This window comes from Cardiocondyla obscurior, linkage group LG22 (genome assembly GCF_019399895.1).
Source record: "Cardiocondyla obscurior isolate alpha-2009 linkage group LG22, Cobs3.1, whole genome shotgun sequence".
Classification (NCBI taxonomy): Eukaryota; Metazoa; Arthropoda; class Insecta; order Hymenoptera; family Formicidae; genus Cardiocondyla; species Cardiocondyla obscurior.
Window position 1 is genome coordinate 900,474 of NC_091885.1, and position 20,545 is coordinate 921,018.

At 31.8% G+C, this 20,545-nt stretch overlaps 1 protein-coding gene and 1 pseudogene across 2 annotated transcripts; one reads left to right on the forward strand and one right to left on the reverse strand.

Moving 5' to 3' along the window:
- Positions 1-1,590: 1,590 nt before the first annotated feature.
- Positions 1,591-8,444, reverse strand: LOC139110923 (HUWE1-associated protein modifying stress responses). Of its 2 annotated transcripts, none has more exons than XM_070670892.1 (5): positions 7,747-8,444; positions 7,413-7,484; positions 6,333-6,504; positions 6,002-6,141; positions 1,591-5,770 (listed from the first exon to the last, which is right to left on the reverse strand). In XM_070670892.1, exons 1-5 carry the CDS (start codon positions 7,937-7,939, stop codon positions 5,625-5,627), a joined length of 723 nt encoding a protein of 240 aa, XP_070526993.1. In that variant the 5' UTR covers positions 7,940-8,444; the 3' UTR covers positions 1,591-5,624. The 2 variants fall into 2 exon arrangements, with proteins under 2 accessions (XP_070526993.1, XP_070526992.1); XM_070670891.1 differs by having other exon boundaries at positions 6,002-6,147; positions 7,747-8,440.
- Positions 8,445-16,339: 7,895 nt separating this feature from the next.
- LOC139111165 (5S ribosomal RNA) lies at positions 16,340-16,460 on the forward strand (annotated as a pseudogene).
- Positions 16,461-20,545: the final 4,085 nt, after the last annotated feature.

The window sequence follows — 20,545 nt, forward strand, 5'->3', positions numbered from 1 at the left end:
CTCTCTCTCTCAATCTCTCTTTCACCATCTATCAAAAAAAAAAGTTAAAAAAAATATTAATTTTTGAATATAAAATATTGATTTTTTAAAGATATTGATTTTATAAACTAGCACCATCTATTGACAAAAAATTGAAAAATACAAATTCGACAATGATGATAACATTAAAAAATCAGCCCAAACAAAATTAAAAATGAAATATCTCGTAAACGCGTAAAAGAAAAAGAAAATAAAAATATATTTATTAATAAAGTCGACCATGATCTATCGAATAAACATAAAAAAAAAAATCGGATAAACATAAAATAAAAAAAAAATACATCAAATGGTACCAGTACGATTTTTCGCGTAAAAGATACGCGGTAGTCAAAAGCAGTTCGTTCACTTGACGCGAGACACTAAGGCGTCTCTTGATTCTATCGTGCGTTCCTTCCATCCCCGTACCGCGTAACGCTCTATTCAGAGCGAAATCGGCGTTTACGCGTGTTCACGCGTACCGTCGCGCACATATTTAATAAAAATACATTTTTTTAAATATATAAATAATTAATTAAAAAAAAATATTTATTTGTAGATTATTCACAAAAAATAATATAAGTTAATAAGTAAAAGTAATAAGAATAAAATAAAAGTTAAAAAAAAAAGTAAAAGAAAAAGTAACAAGTAGCAAGTAATTACCAAAAACTAAACATAAACTAAAAGCCAATATGTGTCACACCGAGTAGGAATAGGTGGGTCTTGGTGAGAAAAATAAAAAAGTCTTATACCATTTTGCAAAATTCTCAATGGTTATTGAGAAAAAAATTAATTTGTCTAGCGCAAGAGCGACAAGGAAGCCACGCGTGAGTGAATGCGACAGGCGAGTAGCTAAAAATGATGCCGTCGCCTGTCACGCTTACTAACGCGTGGCTTCCTTGTCGCTCTTGCGCTAGACAAATTAATTTTTTTCTCAAAAACGGTTAAGAATTTTACAAAATGGTATAAGACTTTTCTATTTATTTTCGGAAGCCCTACCCACTATTAAAAGCTTTTTTACATGAACACGGACACCCTGTATATTAAAATATAAAAAGTAATAAAACCAAATAAACATTTTAATATAAGGAAAAAATATTAAAAAAAAAATAATTTTTTTAATAAACGACAAATTATTTTTTAAAAAGGTGTATAAGATATTGAAAGAGTGGAACAAATACTTATTCTACTAGCTATAGCTTCTGAGAAAATTAATCTTTATTAGATATCAAATATGAGACTACAAAAAAATCTTTTAATTATTCTAATTAGAAATATCTATATAGCATATTATACGATACACAAAGTTTCAAAATTTTTAGTTATATAATAAAAAATATGCATTTTTATTGTTATTTATTTTCAATGTAATTATAATAATTACGAACAGTTAATGTTACTATAAGGTGTATAATTATAAATTACTACAATTCTACATAAATGTTGTACAACACGTGTGTATTGTATATACATACGTCCACAAAATAGCATAAAATATAAAAAATAATTATATGACAATAAAGGATCGAAATGTACAAAACGTGTGAGCGTAAGCAGAAAGACACCAATGACCAATTTCTTTTTCTTGTGATTTATTTGTAAATGATTATCTTACAAACAAGAGGCGCAAAAATATACAAGCTTCTTATGTTCGCAAGAAAGTAACAGCACCATTTCACGCCTTGCCATGAACGCGTCGTACTCGACCAAGGCGTCATGTTCGTGCAAGTCTCATGTTACGGTACACTCATTCTCGCGAAAGTGCACTAATGCAACTTGCAGCAATGTGTATCGGGATAATGAGAAAAGGAAAGATACGCTTGTAAAAAAATTTTTGGTGCTTTGCGTCTTTCAGACGCATTTATATGTTCCTGCGTATCACGAACGTACCATGTATAATATAACAGTAAACGATATAATATACAAGTGATCCCTCCTAACTCTCTTCACCTCCGCTTTTTAAACTATGAATATACTATTACACCGGTCTTCGAATTGTATTGATTTCCGTTAATTCTCAAATATGTATTGTATCTTTTTTTTAAAGACATCTGTCAAGTGGCTATTATCACATCATTATAAATTTATATAATTTCATATAAACATATCTCATAAAACGATATTTCACACAATTTGTATAGTCAAATGTGATCAAATAATTTAATTCTAATTTTGAATTAAATGTCATAATTTCTATTATAAATTAAATATTATATAACATACCATCTAAATTCTAAATTAAATCTTAATCAACAAGATTATTTTAATTTTATATTTGCTCAATGTGCATTATATCTATACGTAATCATATAGATTACGCTCACAGATTTCCAACGAGATAGTTCTTCTATGAGAAAGGAAAAACGTGTGGGAAAATTTTTTCACCGATCTCCAAGTATTGTCCCGTTGTACATACGTACGGTGGTTTACGCAAGATAGAAAAATTATATAGCCAAAAATTACACCAGCGGAATCGCATACTCAAGCTACTTACTCTTTAATGAAAAAAGAGCACGTTATTGCTATTGATTTGTTCATTTGAAAGTAACTCTCGGAAGTAAAGAGAATAAGAAGCTGTAAATGAGAGAGTAACTTTTTATAGCATTTTCCAATATTATGTCCATCGAGTAAGTATAACTCGAAAATAGCTATCAAAAGTAACATTTTAGGAGCTATCTCTCTCAAAATTGATGAACAAAGATAGATATTTTGATTATGCAATTAGAAGACGTACCACGAACACATGGAACAGAAACGAAGAAACAGATCGGTGTTTCGTAGAATTGCCCCGACATCATATCGCCGGATTTGGTGCGCTCGCTTATGGATAAAGTGTACCTAAGTATGGCATCTTCGCATACGATATTACCTAAGTAATGTATTACTTTCTTCTATATCATAGTTACGAAAAGAACGACATTTATACAGGAGATATTTTCGACAATTGGAACGGGCGAGGGAAGAAACATGTTAAAAACGATGCGAACGTACAAATTGTTCGATCAATCTTTCTTTTTTACATCATGAAAGCAACACCTTTCTTCCGTTGATCCTTGATCGTTTAATTCGCATGTACAGTAGACATGTAAGTGATTCGCTCGCGAAAAATAAATTCTCCACGGTTGTTGTTCGCACTAGCGCGAGACTCTCGGACCCTGAATTGCCGATCTCCTTCGGGGAAATCGTGTGAATCGAGAGCAGAGTCCTAGATAGTTCTACCAACTGCCGATCGCACGGTATTATTGATAAATATTGTTAAAGCTATCGCATAGTAGTTAATACTAGTAATGATAATAATAAGAGCGATATATCTAGGTTTATTGTTTACGATTATTAGCGTATGCTATATTTACAACGGAACAACGACTTTTACTCCTCTCATAAATGACGCTCAAACAATCTTGCGAAGTAACGAATAAAAATGTACGTTCGCGTTTTGACGTGGTATTCGAATGGTTTGTAAACTATGTGAATTTTACATGAATTAAATTGCAATATTCGATAAAATAAATCATAATCTACCAACTTGTCTGCAACATTAAAAAAAATTTAAATAGAAGTAGTATGAGGCATAGTTAAAAATAATATACATTTACAATTATCCTTCATTGAAGAAGAAGGCTCTCACTCTCTGGCACAAATCGTTAAACGCAATTGTTAAGCGCCTTTTTTTTACAAAATACATCATATATATGTATATATATAAGTACATAAAACATATATGTATATATATGTACACATATATACACATATACATATATTGCAATCATTATCACACCTGACAAAGTCTACGTTTAAGTTCTATATAACAAACACATTACAACGCTCTTGCGAGCTATGAAGTATTAAATCCATTTATCATCAGAAAATATTAACGCAGACCTTGAATCGGGATGTAAAGCTTAGTATCTTCCTGATGATTCATTTCTTCTTTTTTATTAGCCTACGCATCAATAAAAGATAAACTAAAACTATACTGCCGCATCGCCCTTTTTCTTTGACATATTAAGATATTTAAATATTATAACAGAATAAACCTGCCTGTGCATTTTATCTTGCCCTTTGTCTTGCTTCTGGAAGTTCTTACACTAAAAATTTGGTTTACTATGGTAAAAACTCATAATGAGATCTTTTTAAGAAATATTTTTACCCTTAACATTCATAGCTAACAGTTTCAGTTCGCAAATGAAATATTTTAGTATTCTACTTTCTCTTCTTCAAAGAGTTCAATATCATAATCTTATAATTTGAAGTTTATAAATATTTTCAACACAAGAATTTGACACATAAGGTAAAAATAAAATAATCTGGACAAAAACCATCTCAATCTCAATTTTACGATAATCCATACAAATGCACATTAAAGTGCAGTCGATACAGGATAGAAAAAAATGTATAAATAATGTATAATGTAAACGAGAAAATTACATATATTATACACAAAAAATAATAAATTCAAATTTATTATACATACGGAGACATTTCAACAAGAATACGGTGAATTAATTTTGATAATTGACGAATAAGACTTACGGTAGAAGTTTTTATTATTATTATCGCATTATTATCATTTTCTACCGTTTTCGTATTTTCATCATACTAATATATCATCCACATAATATGAAACAACCATTTTATTGATTGATAAACGTCCAAAGAATTAACGTTAATTATAATGTGATTTAATAATCATAGTATATAATAAAAACAATATTATAAATGAGCAATGTGACAAATTGTAATTTAATAGGAAAACAAATCTTGCACTCGTATCTTTTCCCTGTCTCATTTTGACATGAATTATCTATCAATTTTCAGATAAAATAGAAAATATTCTTAATCTTTTTCTCAAAAATTTCGGAGTTTTACGCATATAATATAAGAAAAAGACAATATTGATAGACAATAGAATGCTTATCAGTCATTACTAATTTTAATACATATACGTATTAATGTTTAGATTAACGTTTCAATTGTCACTTGTTTAGCTAAAAAAATTCTTCATAAATTGATTTCCAGATCGACAAAATGACAGTCTCTTACACAAAATTCTTGCACGTAATATCAGATATCAGACCGATCATTGTGTGTGGGCACTTGAGACAGTAGTTGTTAAGACACGTTCGTGTACTCTCAACTTCCATGGTTTTATATATCCATTGGACATGAAGTATATAATTACATATACATATATACACATCAATAATGTACAAAATCTAAATTTTCATTGAAACTGCATACAAAGGGAAATAATTTTGGAACATGAATACAATATTATCTTGCCAATGTATGCAAAGCAAATATTCTATAAATATATATATTTTGTTTGCATTAAAAACACATTCTTCATTTTATGCACGAAACAAATGTGCTCTACACAACTAATATTGAATTAATAATTTTAATAATTATATAAATCGAGATCGGCAGTAGAAGCTATTGGAGATACATACGAACGTGCTTATCTGGCAGTGTAAACCACTACCATTTCCCTCAAATGATTACACATAACCGGGAGTTATGTAGGGGAGCTGAGCTATTAGTCATTAATCAGGTCGATTAATTAACAGAGAACGAGGGAGTAAAGCTACCGTACACGTCGCGCGCCGTTACAGTGTAGTACGCATACGTTTGTGCGTGGGTGATCCCATATCCACGTCGTGTGAAGCAGGCCGTTTATGATGCCGAGCCAATTCGTTGCTAATAAAGGCCGACAATTCGGCTTGTCTTCCACCACGTCGAGACACCGGAGAACCTGGAAAAAATTAATTATTTTCTTTCTTATGGATATATTGAAAATTTGCGTTCTTCGTTGCAATACTACATTCAAACAAATGCAGACCTTTAATCGGAACGTATGTTACATATATATATGTTTTAACTAAAATTAAATAAAGATGTTATTACTACAATAAATAAAATAACACCAAGTAATTACAAGACAACGCATAAAAGTAAAAAAAAATTAATAAAATGAATAATATACCTGACAATGCTTCCCTAAATGTATGTAATTCAGGATCTGGATCTGTTCCTGGTGTTGGCGCTGGAGCAATAACCATACTGGGTGTTTGACTTTGCGACGATGGAGAACCACACACCATCATACGTGGTTTAGGTGAGCTTCTGCAACTTTGTCGATATATTTTAATTTACATAAGCTATAAAATTATTTTATTTATGAAATTATTTGTGTATTTGCTTACTTTTTTATCTAATACAAAATGTATTGCCTATATTAATAACATAATTATGCTAAAGAAATATACAACAATATTTTAAATTCTTTGAAAAAAAATACTGTAATAAAAAGAAACCTGTGCGAGTGCGAACGAGGTGGAGGTGGCTTTCCAGCGAGATATGCAAGAAGATCTTCCCTGCGAATCATGCGTCTTTTTTTCCTAGCCCAATTCATTATTTCTTTACAACGTTTCTGTTTGCCCATTTCCACTCCTAAGTCACTGCATCGCCTCATACAGTCCACTGAATCTATTTAAATAATTCTCAATTAACTTCACAAACTCAAATAAATATTATAAAATAGAAATTAGCACTTGTTACAAAATTTAATATAATGAAATATATGATGCAAATAATTAAATTATGTATTGTTTCAACTGTTGTGACACTGGAGCAATTCTAGCAGATTAAACATGTGCTTGAATGTTATAAAACACCAAGATATCAGAAGTTGACTAATGTCAAACATGACCTATCAAAAAAATTAAATAATAAATTAAATAATTGACCTAACCTATAAAACAATTAATTTTAAAAAGTCTCAAGTAATTAACATGGTATTAATTTTAAATCCATTGTAATTTGATTCTATATATTATTTTATTATAAATTTTCCATTTAAAAAATCGTTGGGTCATACATAATTAAGTAAAAATAAAAAGAAAGAAAGGAGAAAAGAAACCGCAAATTTAAATTTCTCCAAAGGTTCATTTCCAAACAATTTTGTGCTTGCAATGTTGATCCAGGCACTGTGACAAAAACTATGTCCAAAAATGCGAATAAATCTCACAGAGACACATTGTTCATCCACAAATTTCTTCGTGCCACGTTAGTTGCTATGTAGCGTTCAGTGCCCAATAAACAGCTGACCCTGAGTGGCCGGCCATCACTCGAAGGAGGAGGGGCCATTTTCATCCGTAATGATCGTACGTTCGAGACACAATAGAGGACAAACGAGAGCAGAGTGTAGACAGTAGGAACAAAGATTAAGTCGTGGAGAAAATGACGCTTCGGTGCGCCACACGAGGAATGATATGATAATAGGGAACAAGGAGAAGGTGGAGTAGAGGGAAGGGAATGAGTAAAGGAAGGGATGGCCGTTTATCTAGCGGTTACTGTTGACAATGAGGCACCATAAGACACGGGAGAGCACGCACCTTTGTACAATGACGTGACGGTACCAGCAGCCGTCTGAAAGGGCACCCACAGCGAGACACCCAGCGTGCGGTCTGCAAGAGAACAGAGAAAAGAAAATAAAGGCAATTAAATGGATATCCGATCGATATTCGCAAAGCAAGGGAATCTTAAGAGAGTTCTGTGGATGTGCGAGATCGTAGCAGCGCGACAAAATGGATGTTACGCGAGAGGGACGATCGGAATGTACTCGCGTTACGAGGAAACGCGTCGCGATCTTGAGGGATTACCGAGCGTAGAGGGAAGAGAGAGGGCAAAAGTCTAACCACGGTACATGGAAACGGCAGGAAAAATCACCTTTGTACAACTGGGCGATGGCTGACGCGGTAGTCTGGAACTTGGTCCACATCTGCTGCGAATAGAGTTCTTTCTCATTGTGCAGCTGACTCTCGTAATCGGGCTCGGACTCGAGCGCCTCGACGCACTGCTGCTCCCAATTACTATACCAAAGGTCCATAATCGGATCGTCCTCGCTCCTGTCGTCGCTCATCGCTGCCGATCCGCGCGACGATCGACGCACCGCTGCTGGCTCTGGAGTGCAACCTCACGCACTCACTCACGCAACGCACCACGCGCGTCGCACACTAGACACGGGTATACACACACACACACACAGTCGCGCGCGCGCGCGCGTGCGTTCACTCGTTCGCGACAATACCTCGACAGCGCGAGCTTGCGAGAACCCAGCTAGAGCAGGAACACGCCTCGCCCACCCACTCGCGATTACGCACGTTCGTATACACGCACGCACGCACACAATTCCCACGAGGCTATCCTGCGATGGTAACGACGACGACGATGACGACGAGCACGTTAATCACGCTTTGTTTCACGTTCCACCCAATTCGCAGACAGCTTTTCTCGTTCTCGCGCCTCTTCGTGTCGTTCACACGTAGGCCCTTCGTCTGCAAATCAAGTTTTCGCGGCCATTACGATACGCCTCGCGTCAGAGGCTCGCGAGCAGCACAACAGCAAGTATACGTGCGTCGCACGATCATTCGATACAGAGGTCCAGATAGGCAGCTTCTCCGCGGGAGGGAGTAGATCACGGAACGTGTGATATCGGTGGTACCACCAGCCGAGCCGCGAGAGACTAATCCCCCTTGATAAGCTCCAGCGGGTCTATTCCTGAAATAAAAACCCTAGATGTCGTATGCGAAAAGCTATAATATATGTATGTATGTATGTATGTATGTATGTATGTATGTATGTATGTATGTATGTATGTATGTATGTATGTATGTATATATATGTATGTATGTACTACATACATACATACGTTTCAAAATGCGCATAAAGCGTGTAGACTGCATGAGAAATTATTCCGAATTGATCAAAGCGCGCATTGATTGCGCTTGGATAGCGCACAGAAATTCCCAGATTGTACTAACCGTACTGAATTTTTAGCATCTTTCTAGCGCATTGACTGCTTCTAGTTCGACTTGAGGCAGCTAATGCGTTTGATGCAGTTTATAATATGGCACATGCTGACCCATACACATTCTGCTAAATCGTAATTTACACTATTCTTCTTTGTTAAATTTTCAATCATAATTTCAAGTACGCCATTCTCTTCCTTGATGTTTAGAAAAATGCGTTGTGGTTTTTGTTTGTGCACTTACGCAATGTAACCTTTATAATAAACGAATGTTTAGTAGGTAAATGCAATAAAAAATTTTTTTTGCATTTTTTATCTCAAACGGACCAGAAGCGCACATCGTTAGTATGCCTACTTTAATCGTGGAGAAGGAATTTTTTAATTCCGTTCAGAAAATTTAAAAAATACCGAAAACTTAGAGAAATAGAAAAAAACAACACAAGGTTATATCGATTTTATATATATATATATATATATATATATATATATATATATATATATATATATATATATTATGAATTAGTTGTGTCATTTTATTTTAATAATTGTTATTTTTTCTAGACTTTACATTTTTGCACCCAGTGAACATTATGACGTCTTAAAGATGTCTTAAAGACGTCTTAAATTTTACAAGACATCTTTCAGAACTGTCTGTAAGACGTCTTAAAGACGTCTTAAAGACGTCTTACGACTCGTTTTCTGACGCCTTAAGGATGTCTCTCAGACGTCTTAAAGGACATTTTCAAGACACATTTAAGACGTCTTAAAGAAGTCTTAATTCCGTCTTTTAGGACATGTTTAAGACGTCTTTAAGACATGTGCAAGACGACTTTCAGACGTGTTTAAGACAACTTTACGCGTTCCCATAATTAATAATAATTATTAATTTAATTGCAATAAAAAATACAGAAATTAATATTGTTTTTATATTTGTTTAATTACTTAAAAAATACATATATAAAAATACAATTTTTAAAAAATACAAGTATATTAACACATGTATTTTTTGAGTAATATATTTTAAAATACATTACTTGAAAAATACATGTATAAAAAAACATTAATTAAAAAATAAAAATATAAAAATACATTAATTAAAAAATATATGTATAAAAATATAATAATTGTAAAATACATATGTATAAAAATATATTTATATACATATGTATTTTACAATTATTATATTTTTATACATATAAAACAATTTATACATATATTTTTTACAATTATTATATTTTTATAAATATTTCGCTTCTTATAATATTTGTACGTAGTAAAAATAATTCGTTCCTATTAAAATAGAACATAAATTACTGACAAATATTTTGTGAATATGTAAGGAACCTTCAATTTTTTAAAAATATTTATTACAAAATTGTATTAATAATGAAAATAGTCATCTCGTGGAAGCAAAATTCAAATACAAAAAGATGCTCGAGGGAATTGTAATATACGTGATTAATATTTTTCCTTACCTCAGACATGATAGTTTGCACGAACGATCGTGATAACTTTTTGAGGTTATAAGACTTACAAATCGCGCGGATTTTTCAAATGTCTTAAAGTCGTCTTAATGTTGTCTTACAGACGTGTCGTTAAGACGTCTTGGAAAATACGTCTTTAAGACGTCTTTTCTAAGACGTCTTCACGACATGTCTAAAAATTGTCTTAAAGATGTCTTTCGGTTAAGTCTTAAAGACGTCTCAAAAATGACGTCTTTAAGACATCTTTAAGACATGCATGTTCACTGGGGCAGTATCTTGTTACAAAAAAGCAGAAAAAAATGGTATATTAAAAGTCACTAAAGTTAACTCTTTTGAGTCAAAAACAAAATATTGACACAAATAAAAAAATATTTACTTAAAATATTTTTTAAATATAACATTAAATTTTAAATCACGTGTTTAACGAAATCTGTAATTTTTTTATTATAATTCGTTCTCCATGACATTGATCCGACATTAATATAGTGAACATAGTGTGCATATCATTTACAAATATATCCTCTTCACTGACACTCGATTCAAAGTTGTTACTTTTATTATTTTTTAAAAACATAGATAAAACAATTACGAAAATTTTTTTTTAATATTTTGATCAGCTATTTTAGCACACAAAATGAGTAGAAAACCGTTCCAAATTAAAAACCAAAGCACACAATATGCATAAGCTGCATAAACATAGGTTGTATGAACCAATGAGCATCGTACATTAAGTCGCTATATTAAATATGCTCGATGTCCATTGGTCCATACTACCTCATGCTATGTTATGTAGCTTATACATTTCGTGTGTGATGGCCCTTAAGGCCATTCTACACAAATTGCATTAAGCAATAACGTAAGAATAGGCCAATAAGAAAGTGTATTATTATAAAAAACTTTTTTATTGGCCTATTCTTACGTTATTATTTAAGTTTATGGTTATGCAATTTGTGTAGAATGACAGTTTACTCTTACTGTGTTATAGGCACTAAAGCTCTTCATGTGCATTGGCAAAACGGAAAGATTTCAAAAGTGTTATTATCTGGATTTCCAAACTTGAAAGGATATTAAAATATTCGTACGCTTTAATCTTGTGACTTTTAATAACACAAATCTTTAATCTTTGTGTAATTAATAATTTTTCTTTGTTTAGACACAATGAAGCTGTACAATGAATGTATTTTAATCCCGTCTCGCATCGGCTTCTCAGCTGTTCACTTTCGGATATTGTCTTTTGGTCAGCAGAACAAAAAGCTGTGCAGAAACACAAGTCTGGAGGGAGAGTCAATTGTTGTGCATAAACAACAGATGGACAATACTTAGCCCTTGGTCTTGCAGCTGGATATGTGTCTATGAGAAATTAAGTATGTTAAATAACATATTTTTTATTTTCATATTTTTAATAATGTATTTTTTTTAGAACAGCGAAGAAAAAACACGCATTGAACGGCAACTTGGAGTGCCAATTTGGAGTTTATTGTGGAGTCCTTTACAGTACATTCACACACATATATTAAAAGTATAATTATTATATAAAAAAAAAAAAGAAAAACTAATTTATATTTACTTAGGGAAGATGGTACTGATATTCTCTGCATTGCTGAGTGGAATGGAGTCATCTTATTTTACACTATCGGTGGAGAAGCTATTAGGAGAGAAAGATCAATGACTTTTATACCTTTTAAAGTCACTCACTTCCCAGAAGACCAGTACCTTCTCGTTTGCAGTAGTAATGAACAATGCCTGTTAATGACGCAAGACGGCATACAGCTAGTTAATTAATGTAGGTGGAACATTTTCGTCTTGGGTATGGAGCTGTGCCGTCCATCTAACTACTTCGTATGTCGTAAGTATTGCTGAATATATATTTATATGATATTTGATTTAATGATTTATTATTTAACGATTATTTTTAGGCACTCGGTTCTCAAGATGGAACGATAACATATGGCGACAGATACGCGTACCGAGAAAACATGACTGACGTGATAATACAACATTTAATTACGAATCAGAAAATTCGAATTAAATATAAAGATCTGGTAAGTTTAATATTTAAAATGAATAAGTAACATTGTATATAACAAAAAATATAATATACATCGTTGCACTTTAACATTTTAGGTATGCCGAATCGCGGTGTATCAAAACAGATTAGCTGTTCAATTACTCGAGCATGTCATTATTTACGAACCGTCCGGCACCGGTGATGGAATGCATTATAGGATACGAGACAAGCTTAATCAGATGTTTAATTGTAATTTGTTGATTGTCACATCGAATCATTTGGTTTTGTGCCTGAAAATCTTGTAAGTTTTGTACAAAATTAAATCTACTTTTTTTTTCAGCTCACTAATAACAGAAAATAGTATAAAATTATACATGTATATACTTTTCCCCTTGTTTTTAATAACATAATGTATGTTGTTTTTAAAGAAATGTAGCTAAGTCAAATAAAATACATTCCCCATGTAACAATTAAATCTATTAAAAAACAATTAAATTCAAACTTAACTTCAATTGAAAATAATATTAGTTTCTCTTCCTATTCCAATTTTATAAGATTCTTTAACTTTATAATATTCGAATAATGTTAATTGTTTCACACAAAAAATATTAACAAGTACTTGTAATTAATCCCAAATCTTCGCTGTTAATAAAAGTAATATTAATTAATACATACTATAACCAATTTTTATCTAAAAAATATTTTTTTTTTAATTTGGGTAAATAAGCACTTCGCGCAATTGCGTAAAAAGAAAAATAATTGAGTATTGGTAAAAATAGTAGTAGTTATTTGTTGTTGTTATAGTTTTTATATCTATCTTAATTGTATTTCTATCTTTGTGCAAATTAATTATAATTCTGTCACAGCAATGTCGTCAGGTACGTACATTATATCGTTCGATATAATATACGTTCTTTGGTGGCACATCATCTTTGCTCCACGTTAGTTCTAATTGAGGAAGTTTCTTTAGTGGAATACTAGACCGGTTTTCTTCGAAAAAATAAACGTATGTCTGTATAATTCTGCATTTCGTCAAAACATAGCTCTTGAAAATAATGGCAAGAAAATTAAGTGAGTTATTTTTACAATTGAAATAAAATCAAAATTATTTATATGGAATTAACCTTTCAATGAGCAACACGTGATGGACCACATTTGCTGGAACTATAGTTAATTTTTTTTGGTTAATCAAACAGTAGTTTGAAAACTGTTTCTGGATCTTTTATCAAAATTTAAATTATGTTTTATAATTATTTAAATGTTTTACTGTAACTATATTATTATACAATAGAAAAATACAAAATAAAAAATATAAGTTTTTAAATTTGCATTTATAAACCTTTTGATTATTTTCTCCATATTTGTATTTAAAATATATTATTTCTGACATCTTTCTTAAATGCAGTTTATACATAATTGTACTTCAAGCAATGATACAGATGTTAATTCATTTTATGAAATTTTCAGCTCTTTTAAGCATGTCTGATAAGACTGACCTATTACTACTGGCAAAAAAGCTACATGAATTTGGATTAACTTTAATTGCATCTAGGGGTACTGTACAGACATTGAGAGATGCTAAGTTACCAGTGCAAGATATTTCTGAAATTACAGGAGCATCTGAAAAGCTTGGTGGACGTGTGAAAATTCTTCATCCTGTATTCATGCTGGTAAGAATAAATTTATTATAATTAAGTGCAACTTAATTATATTAATGCAGTTAACTATGTAATGATAAATACAACCAATAGATACAATACATATTTTATACGTTCTTTTTTTTTATTACAACAGGAATTCTTACCAGATTGACAGATTCCGATGCATAAGCTCTTGAAAAACAAGATTATGATCTTATCCAAGTGGTGGTTTGTAATCTGTATCTCTTTGTAAATACTACTTTGAAACTCAATGTGACAGTTAAGGATGCGATAGAAAACATTGATATTGGTAGGGTAACTTTATTATGCACTGCTGCCAAGAATCATTTTAGAGTAATAGTTATCTGTGACCCCACTAATTATGAAAGGGTTATCAACAAGATGGATACTGCTGCCGATAATAATACCTCATTGTAGACTAGGTGAGCTTACACAATATAATGTCGTATTGTAATCTTCTTTTTCCTTATGTTTCTATACAACTTGCAGGCAAACTTTAGCTTTGAAGGTATTCACTCACACTGCTGAATATGACAATGCCATTTCAGATTTCTTTCATAAGCAATATAGCGCCGGTATCTCTTAACTTACTCTCTGCTACAGTATGAATCCACATCAGAAGTCTGCACAAATATTCACTATTTTGAAAAAAATTGCTGTTGGCCGTGTTGAACGAATTACTTAGTTTTATCAACTATGCGATGCACTAAATGGCTATCAACTAGTGAAAGAATTGAAGTCTGCTTTAAATTTACCAGCAGCGACTTCTTTCAAACACGTAAGTCTGGCTGGAGCGGCAGTGAGTGTACCCTTATATAATATACAAGCGAAACTATGCCAAGTGGATGATCTTTACAATCAGCTTTAGCGACTGCTTACGCTCGTGCGCGAGGTGCTGATCGAATGTTCAGTTTTGGCGATTTTGTCGCGTTATCTATTCCGTGCGATGTTGTAACGGCGAAAGACATTATCTCAAGGTACAGAATTCTAATAATCATAATATTAATATAACAATGTGATGTACAATTTTAATTATATTAATAACACTTTATTATTATTTAGGGAAGTTTTAGATGGCATTATTGCACCTGGTTACTCGCAAGAGGTTCTTCAAATATTGAGGGGAAAAAAAAAAAAAAAAAGAAAGGTGGCTTGTATTGTGTGCTTCAAATTGATTCTTCTTACATACTATCTCCCATAGAACGAAAGACTTTATATAGTTTAGTTATGAAAGCAGAAACGTAATGATGCGGTGATCGACAAATCGACATTTGACAATTTCGTGACGACATCGAAAACATTGCCAGAAGATGCAATCCGTGATTTAATTGTTGCCACTATCACTATAAAATATACACAAAGCATTCTGTTTGTTATGCCAAAGATGGGCAGCAAGTGGTCGGCACGGGAACTGAACAACAATTCAGAATTCATTGCATTAGACTTACTGGAGATAAAGCTGATAATTGGTTGGTTTTTCTTCTATTATAGACATATATGTATATACACAAATGTAGAAAAAATAAATAGTAAAAATCAGAAAAATAAAAAGAATTACAAAAATTGTCTTGTATAACACGCGTGATACGTATGTACATCTTTTTTTTTTTTTTTATAGGTGGCTTTGTCAATATCCGAAGATAGTAGGAATAAAGTTCAAGAAGAACGTAAAACAAGCAGAGATTTCTAATGCTATTGATAATTACGTCAACGGGTCTATTGGAAAGGATATGAACGAAGCGAGCTAGGCTGCCATGTACAAAGTAATCCCTGAAAAACTATAGATAAAATCGAGTGGATTCAAAAATTAGACAATGTTGCTCTAAGCAGTGATGCTTTTTTTCCATTCAGAGATAATGTGGACAGGGTTAGACTTGTACATACGTATAATATCATTTGTTTTATATAGATACAATTGTTTAAGTATTACAAACTTGTATAATAACTTAAAAGTTTTTCCCATTTTTTTTCTCTTGTCACAGAACAGTGTCAAGTTTATAGTCGCGAGTCCTACTGGCTTCACAAATGATGCAACGGTAATCGATGCTTACAACAAACACGGAATAGCTTTGGCTCATACTGGTTTACTATTTTTTCATCATTAAATCCAGAGCTTTATATACATTTGTACTATATTTTTGTGATTTATGATGTATGTAATCAAGAGATTTTTCTTTCTAATGTTATAATGGTTCAATGTGAGAAGTGTAACATGAAAACAATATTTTTATACCGCTTTTTGTTACTTCAGTTATACTATATGTAAAAATTTGAATATAAAATTAAATATATGTATATATATATATATATATATATATATATATATATATATATACTTGTCAATAAACTAAAATTTTCAGATAACGTCCATATCATGCTTGATAAACGCCAGTTCTCATCCGATCACTGAAGCTAAACAGTGTAGGGCACGGTCAGTACTTGGATGGGTGACTGCTTGGGAACACCGTGTGATGTTGTCTAACTTTTTTTTTCTTTTTGTTACAAAAAGAAAGAAAATGCAGAATATTTTTCTAACAATACGACTTGAGTGATGAAAAAATTAAGTAAACATTTGGGCTACGTAATAGAACATCCTCTGCGAGAAACAGTTATTACGAAATTATTTCAAAAACAGTTTTGAAACGGATATCGAATAAATTTTTCCGTGCAGTTCTTCATCCAGGAAATTTTGGATCGGAACGTAATCTTGGAAAGTAAGACTATATTCTTTTTATATGTATATAAACAAAAGTTGTCCGATTTATTAATTTATTTTGAATCGTAATCATCTTTTGGAAAATATTTCGCGAAAAAAAGTTTTATACATTATTGCTCATTAGTTGGGTAGGATTAGGATAAACATTTTCTACGTGCAATTAAACCTAACCTAAATTTTCTAGGAAAAAAGATATGATATGTTCTCAGTATCATATGTATTTGCAGATAACAGCTAAGAAGGGTAAGATATATTCTTGGCCGTATAATATCGAATCTAAATGACAGTCAGGAGCCACTAACGAAGAAGAAGGAAGGCTTTAGTATTTTTGAATGATCCACAAACTACATTTAGTTAATTTAAATGTGCTGATAACTGGTTCTAAATTTCAATGCTATATATTTTTGATTAAACACATATAATAAAACAACAGGTAAGAAAATTTAATAGGTGCTTTTCATTCAATAACATGTTGATTTGTGTCCCAGTATAAACTACATGTATGTACACTGGAAGGCAGATATAGCGTTTGTTTCGGCGACGGCGGCTAGCGTATGTAACCTTGGCGTAGTGTGCATCAAGTTTCAAATAAAGTACGCAGTATATATGCCGCGCAGCGCTGGTCGTTGAAAACAGCCGAGAACCACCAATGTACATTTAATATAAACTTTATGCGAATAGTTAAAAATATATTACAAACAATTTTTGCAAAATTCTGTAAATTTTAACAGCTAGATTAAAAATACATCGTATACAGGTCTACAGATCTGTCTCCTTTTTTTGATCTCCGGAACTTTTCCGTTCTCCGCAGCGGGACTGCAATAAAGCGAGAGCGGAAAAGTATTTTTAATCTTTAACTCGTAATAATGTATAATATAATAACACTTGTTTTGCTCTTTCTTTCTAGATTCTTTAAATACACGAGCTTCAATCTTTTAAGGAATACCAAACACGCACATCCAAAACATACACATAGTTAACTTTTACGCAAATAAAAAATAGTACTATTGGAAGCTGTATTAAGTAATATACACTAAGTCATTTTAAAAGGCTGCAATGGATAAAACAATTATGAAAGATCTAATAAAAGTACATGTAAAGCTTAAACGATATTCGTTGAAACAAATAAAAAATATCGTTGAAGAAAATTTTAAAGAAAACCAATTGAATATCGTTGATTACGTGTACATAGAGAAAAAATATATCAAATACTGTTTGTATTATTGGATTGAAGAAATTGATATCTTTTTAAATACACATAGAAATGAATTAGAAATATCAAATGACATAGTGGAAGGACTACTTGTCTTAACTAATATTAAACACTTTAATGAAGTTTCCAGTCCTTTCAATAAATCAGAGTATTACACGTTTTTGGTGAACATATTTAATTGCGATCTTGGTACACAACACGACGAAGATGCTTTGATAAGACATTTTAAAGAAAAATCTTTGGAACTTTTACTTGTCTACAGTGATATGGCAATAACACAAATTGAATTTTTGGAAGCTTTGGTTGAATTCCTAAATATGTATGAGAAAGATGAACAATATACTCCTTCATGTATGTTAAAACTACAATATTTATCCCAGCCTGATATATCTAATGATGATTTCTTTGAGACAATTCTGAATGTTATCAACGACGATGTAAAACTTAAGCGACTCAAGTGTGCAGCGAAGCATTTAGTGGGTGAAAAACACATTGCTTTGATGAAAAAGTATAAAGAGATTATAGGGGCTTATTTTAAACCAGTATGTATAAACACAATGTTAATTGATAATCGAAAAGTTGTCGAATTAATTGGAGGAAACTTTCGTTTAAGCAAAGTTGAAAATTCTATAAATTCATATTTGTTAAAAGACCCAGACATAAAAGAAGTACGTTTCATTTGTTCAGGTATTATATATGCCGATGTAAATTTAGAGAATAGCATGTGGCACGGCAAAAACATTGTCATGTACGCTAAGGCTATTAGAGTTTGTAACACGATTACGTGGGATGTTTCTGGAAACTCAGCAAAATCTGTAACTTCTTGTAAAGCAGGTACTGCTAATAATGGTAATGGTATAGATGGAGAATGTGGAGAGTGTGGAGAAAGTGGTGGAAACGTGCTCATCCATGCAAATAATATATTTCAATCGCAAAAACTTCATATTTTAACTAATGGTGGAAATGGCAGTGATGGTGAAAATGGCGGAGACGGAAAGAATGGAGAAAATGGCACAGGTATTTCGTTCAGCGATTTTACGAGAAAGTTTCCAAATTGCGCAAAATTTAGTGGTCGCCTTACAACTACAAACTTTCAGACAATAGTTAATAACATTAAATCTTTAGAAACAATAAATATATCGTGGCAAAATGAAAATTGTTCAATTTCGAACTTTCAATATGTTATAAGAAGCAATGCTTATATAGAAGCTGTGACTGCAGAACAACATAAAATTTACTTTTCTTGCTCATTTGGTGGCCAAAGTTTTGTATTGTACAAAGGTTCTTTAGGAAAACCTGGAGGCCGTGGAGGAAAGGCCGGAGTAGGTGGTCAAGGAGGATATCCTGGTGAAGTAATTAGTAATTTTGACGTTGTTGTGACTGCTATTACAGGCATAAATGGCAAGAACGGTAAAGCAGGTAAATACGGTAATCATGGACAAAATGGTTGGGATATGGGTTATATCGGTTGGTTATTGTGGAGAAATCCAATATATTATGGAGCAGATCAAAACAGAGTTCTCGATCTTAATTATTTTTACAACAGTGCTTCAGAACGAATTTATGTGCCTTATCGCTATTATATTAATTCTCCTTATACATATGCGCAAATATTGACTCGTCCTATTCCAAAGCCAGCAAGTGTAACATACGAAGAAAACGAAGAAATTTCAATGCAGGCAAAACGTCAAGTTCGAACTGTAAGGAAGAAAAATATTTCAAAAAATCATATTTTTGAGCAATATTCTCAATATATGATTGAAATCAATGTCGATTTGTATCAAAATCTTCAAGCACGATTCAAAGACATTGAACAAAATGCCTTACAAAAAATAATGGAAAATGATGTGCAACAGATAAACAAAATTTTACAGATAAATATTATGCGTATACAATCATCTTTAAATGGAAGAACACGTAACACAATGGAGTCTCCAATTTATTTCACTAAAATTCAAGAATCACATGAAGATTCTCTCGAAAATGTTGCTAGTTTGCGAGAAAAGTCATTAAATGATTGGATTAAATTGAAAAACATGGAAATAGAATATTCTGATTTTAATGAATTATTTAGTCTTTTTAAGTCACAAGAAAAGATTTACTTAGCAAAAAAAGATAAAAAAAGTATTGTGCAAAATATTAAAGAGCTTTTGATGAAAAAATGGCATTTAGCTGTATTACAGAAAATTTCTACGATGATGGAAAATTATCAATATACTGATAATATTATACAACCGCAGATAACCGCAGAAAAATCAATAAAGTATCTTTTAAAAATCGAAAACAATTTATATGTTAATCTTGGTTTAAATAACGAAAATCTTGGAAATTTACAACAATATTTTTTTGAAGACTGCAATAAACAACGTGAAAAAATTTATAAATTTTGCACAGCGAATAACATGGATCAATACACTGATGCTTTCAAGTACTCTATTATAGCCTTTGTGATGGATCACGAGAGTAAAACTGAAGAAGCAAATTCATCTATTAAAGAATATTATGAGGCATATAGCAATTTCGTCAGGCAACAAAGTGTAAAATTAAAGAAATTTTTGAAACAATCAAAATTAAAAATTGACTCTTCTGATAAAATGATTACTGAGTGGCTTAATAGTCTTAATAATCCAGATATG

What these genes read in the sequence shown, in the direction of transcription:
- LOC139110923 (XM_070670891.1), bottom strand. Translation starts at nt 7,939, where the DNA reads ATGAGCGACGACAGGAGCGAGGACGATCCGATTATGGACCTTTGGTAT. An exon ending in CGTCACGTCATTGTACAAAG is followed by an intron (nt 6,505 to 7,412) that starts GTGCGTGCTCTC and finishes TTATTTAAATAG; the next exon opens with ATTCAGTGGACTGTATGAGG. An exon ending in CCTCGTTCGCACTCGCACAG is followed by an intron (nt 6,148 to 6,332) that starts GTTTCTTTTTAT and finishes ATATCGACAAAG; the next exon opens with TTGCAGAAGCTCACCTAAAC.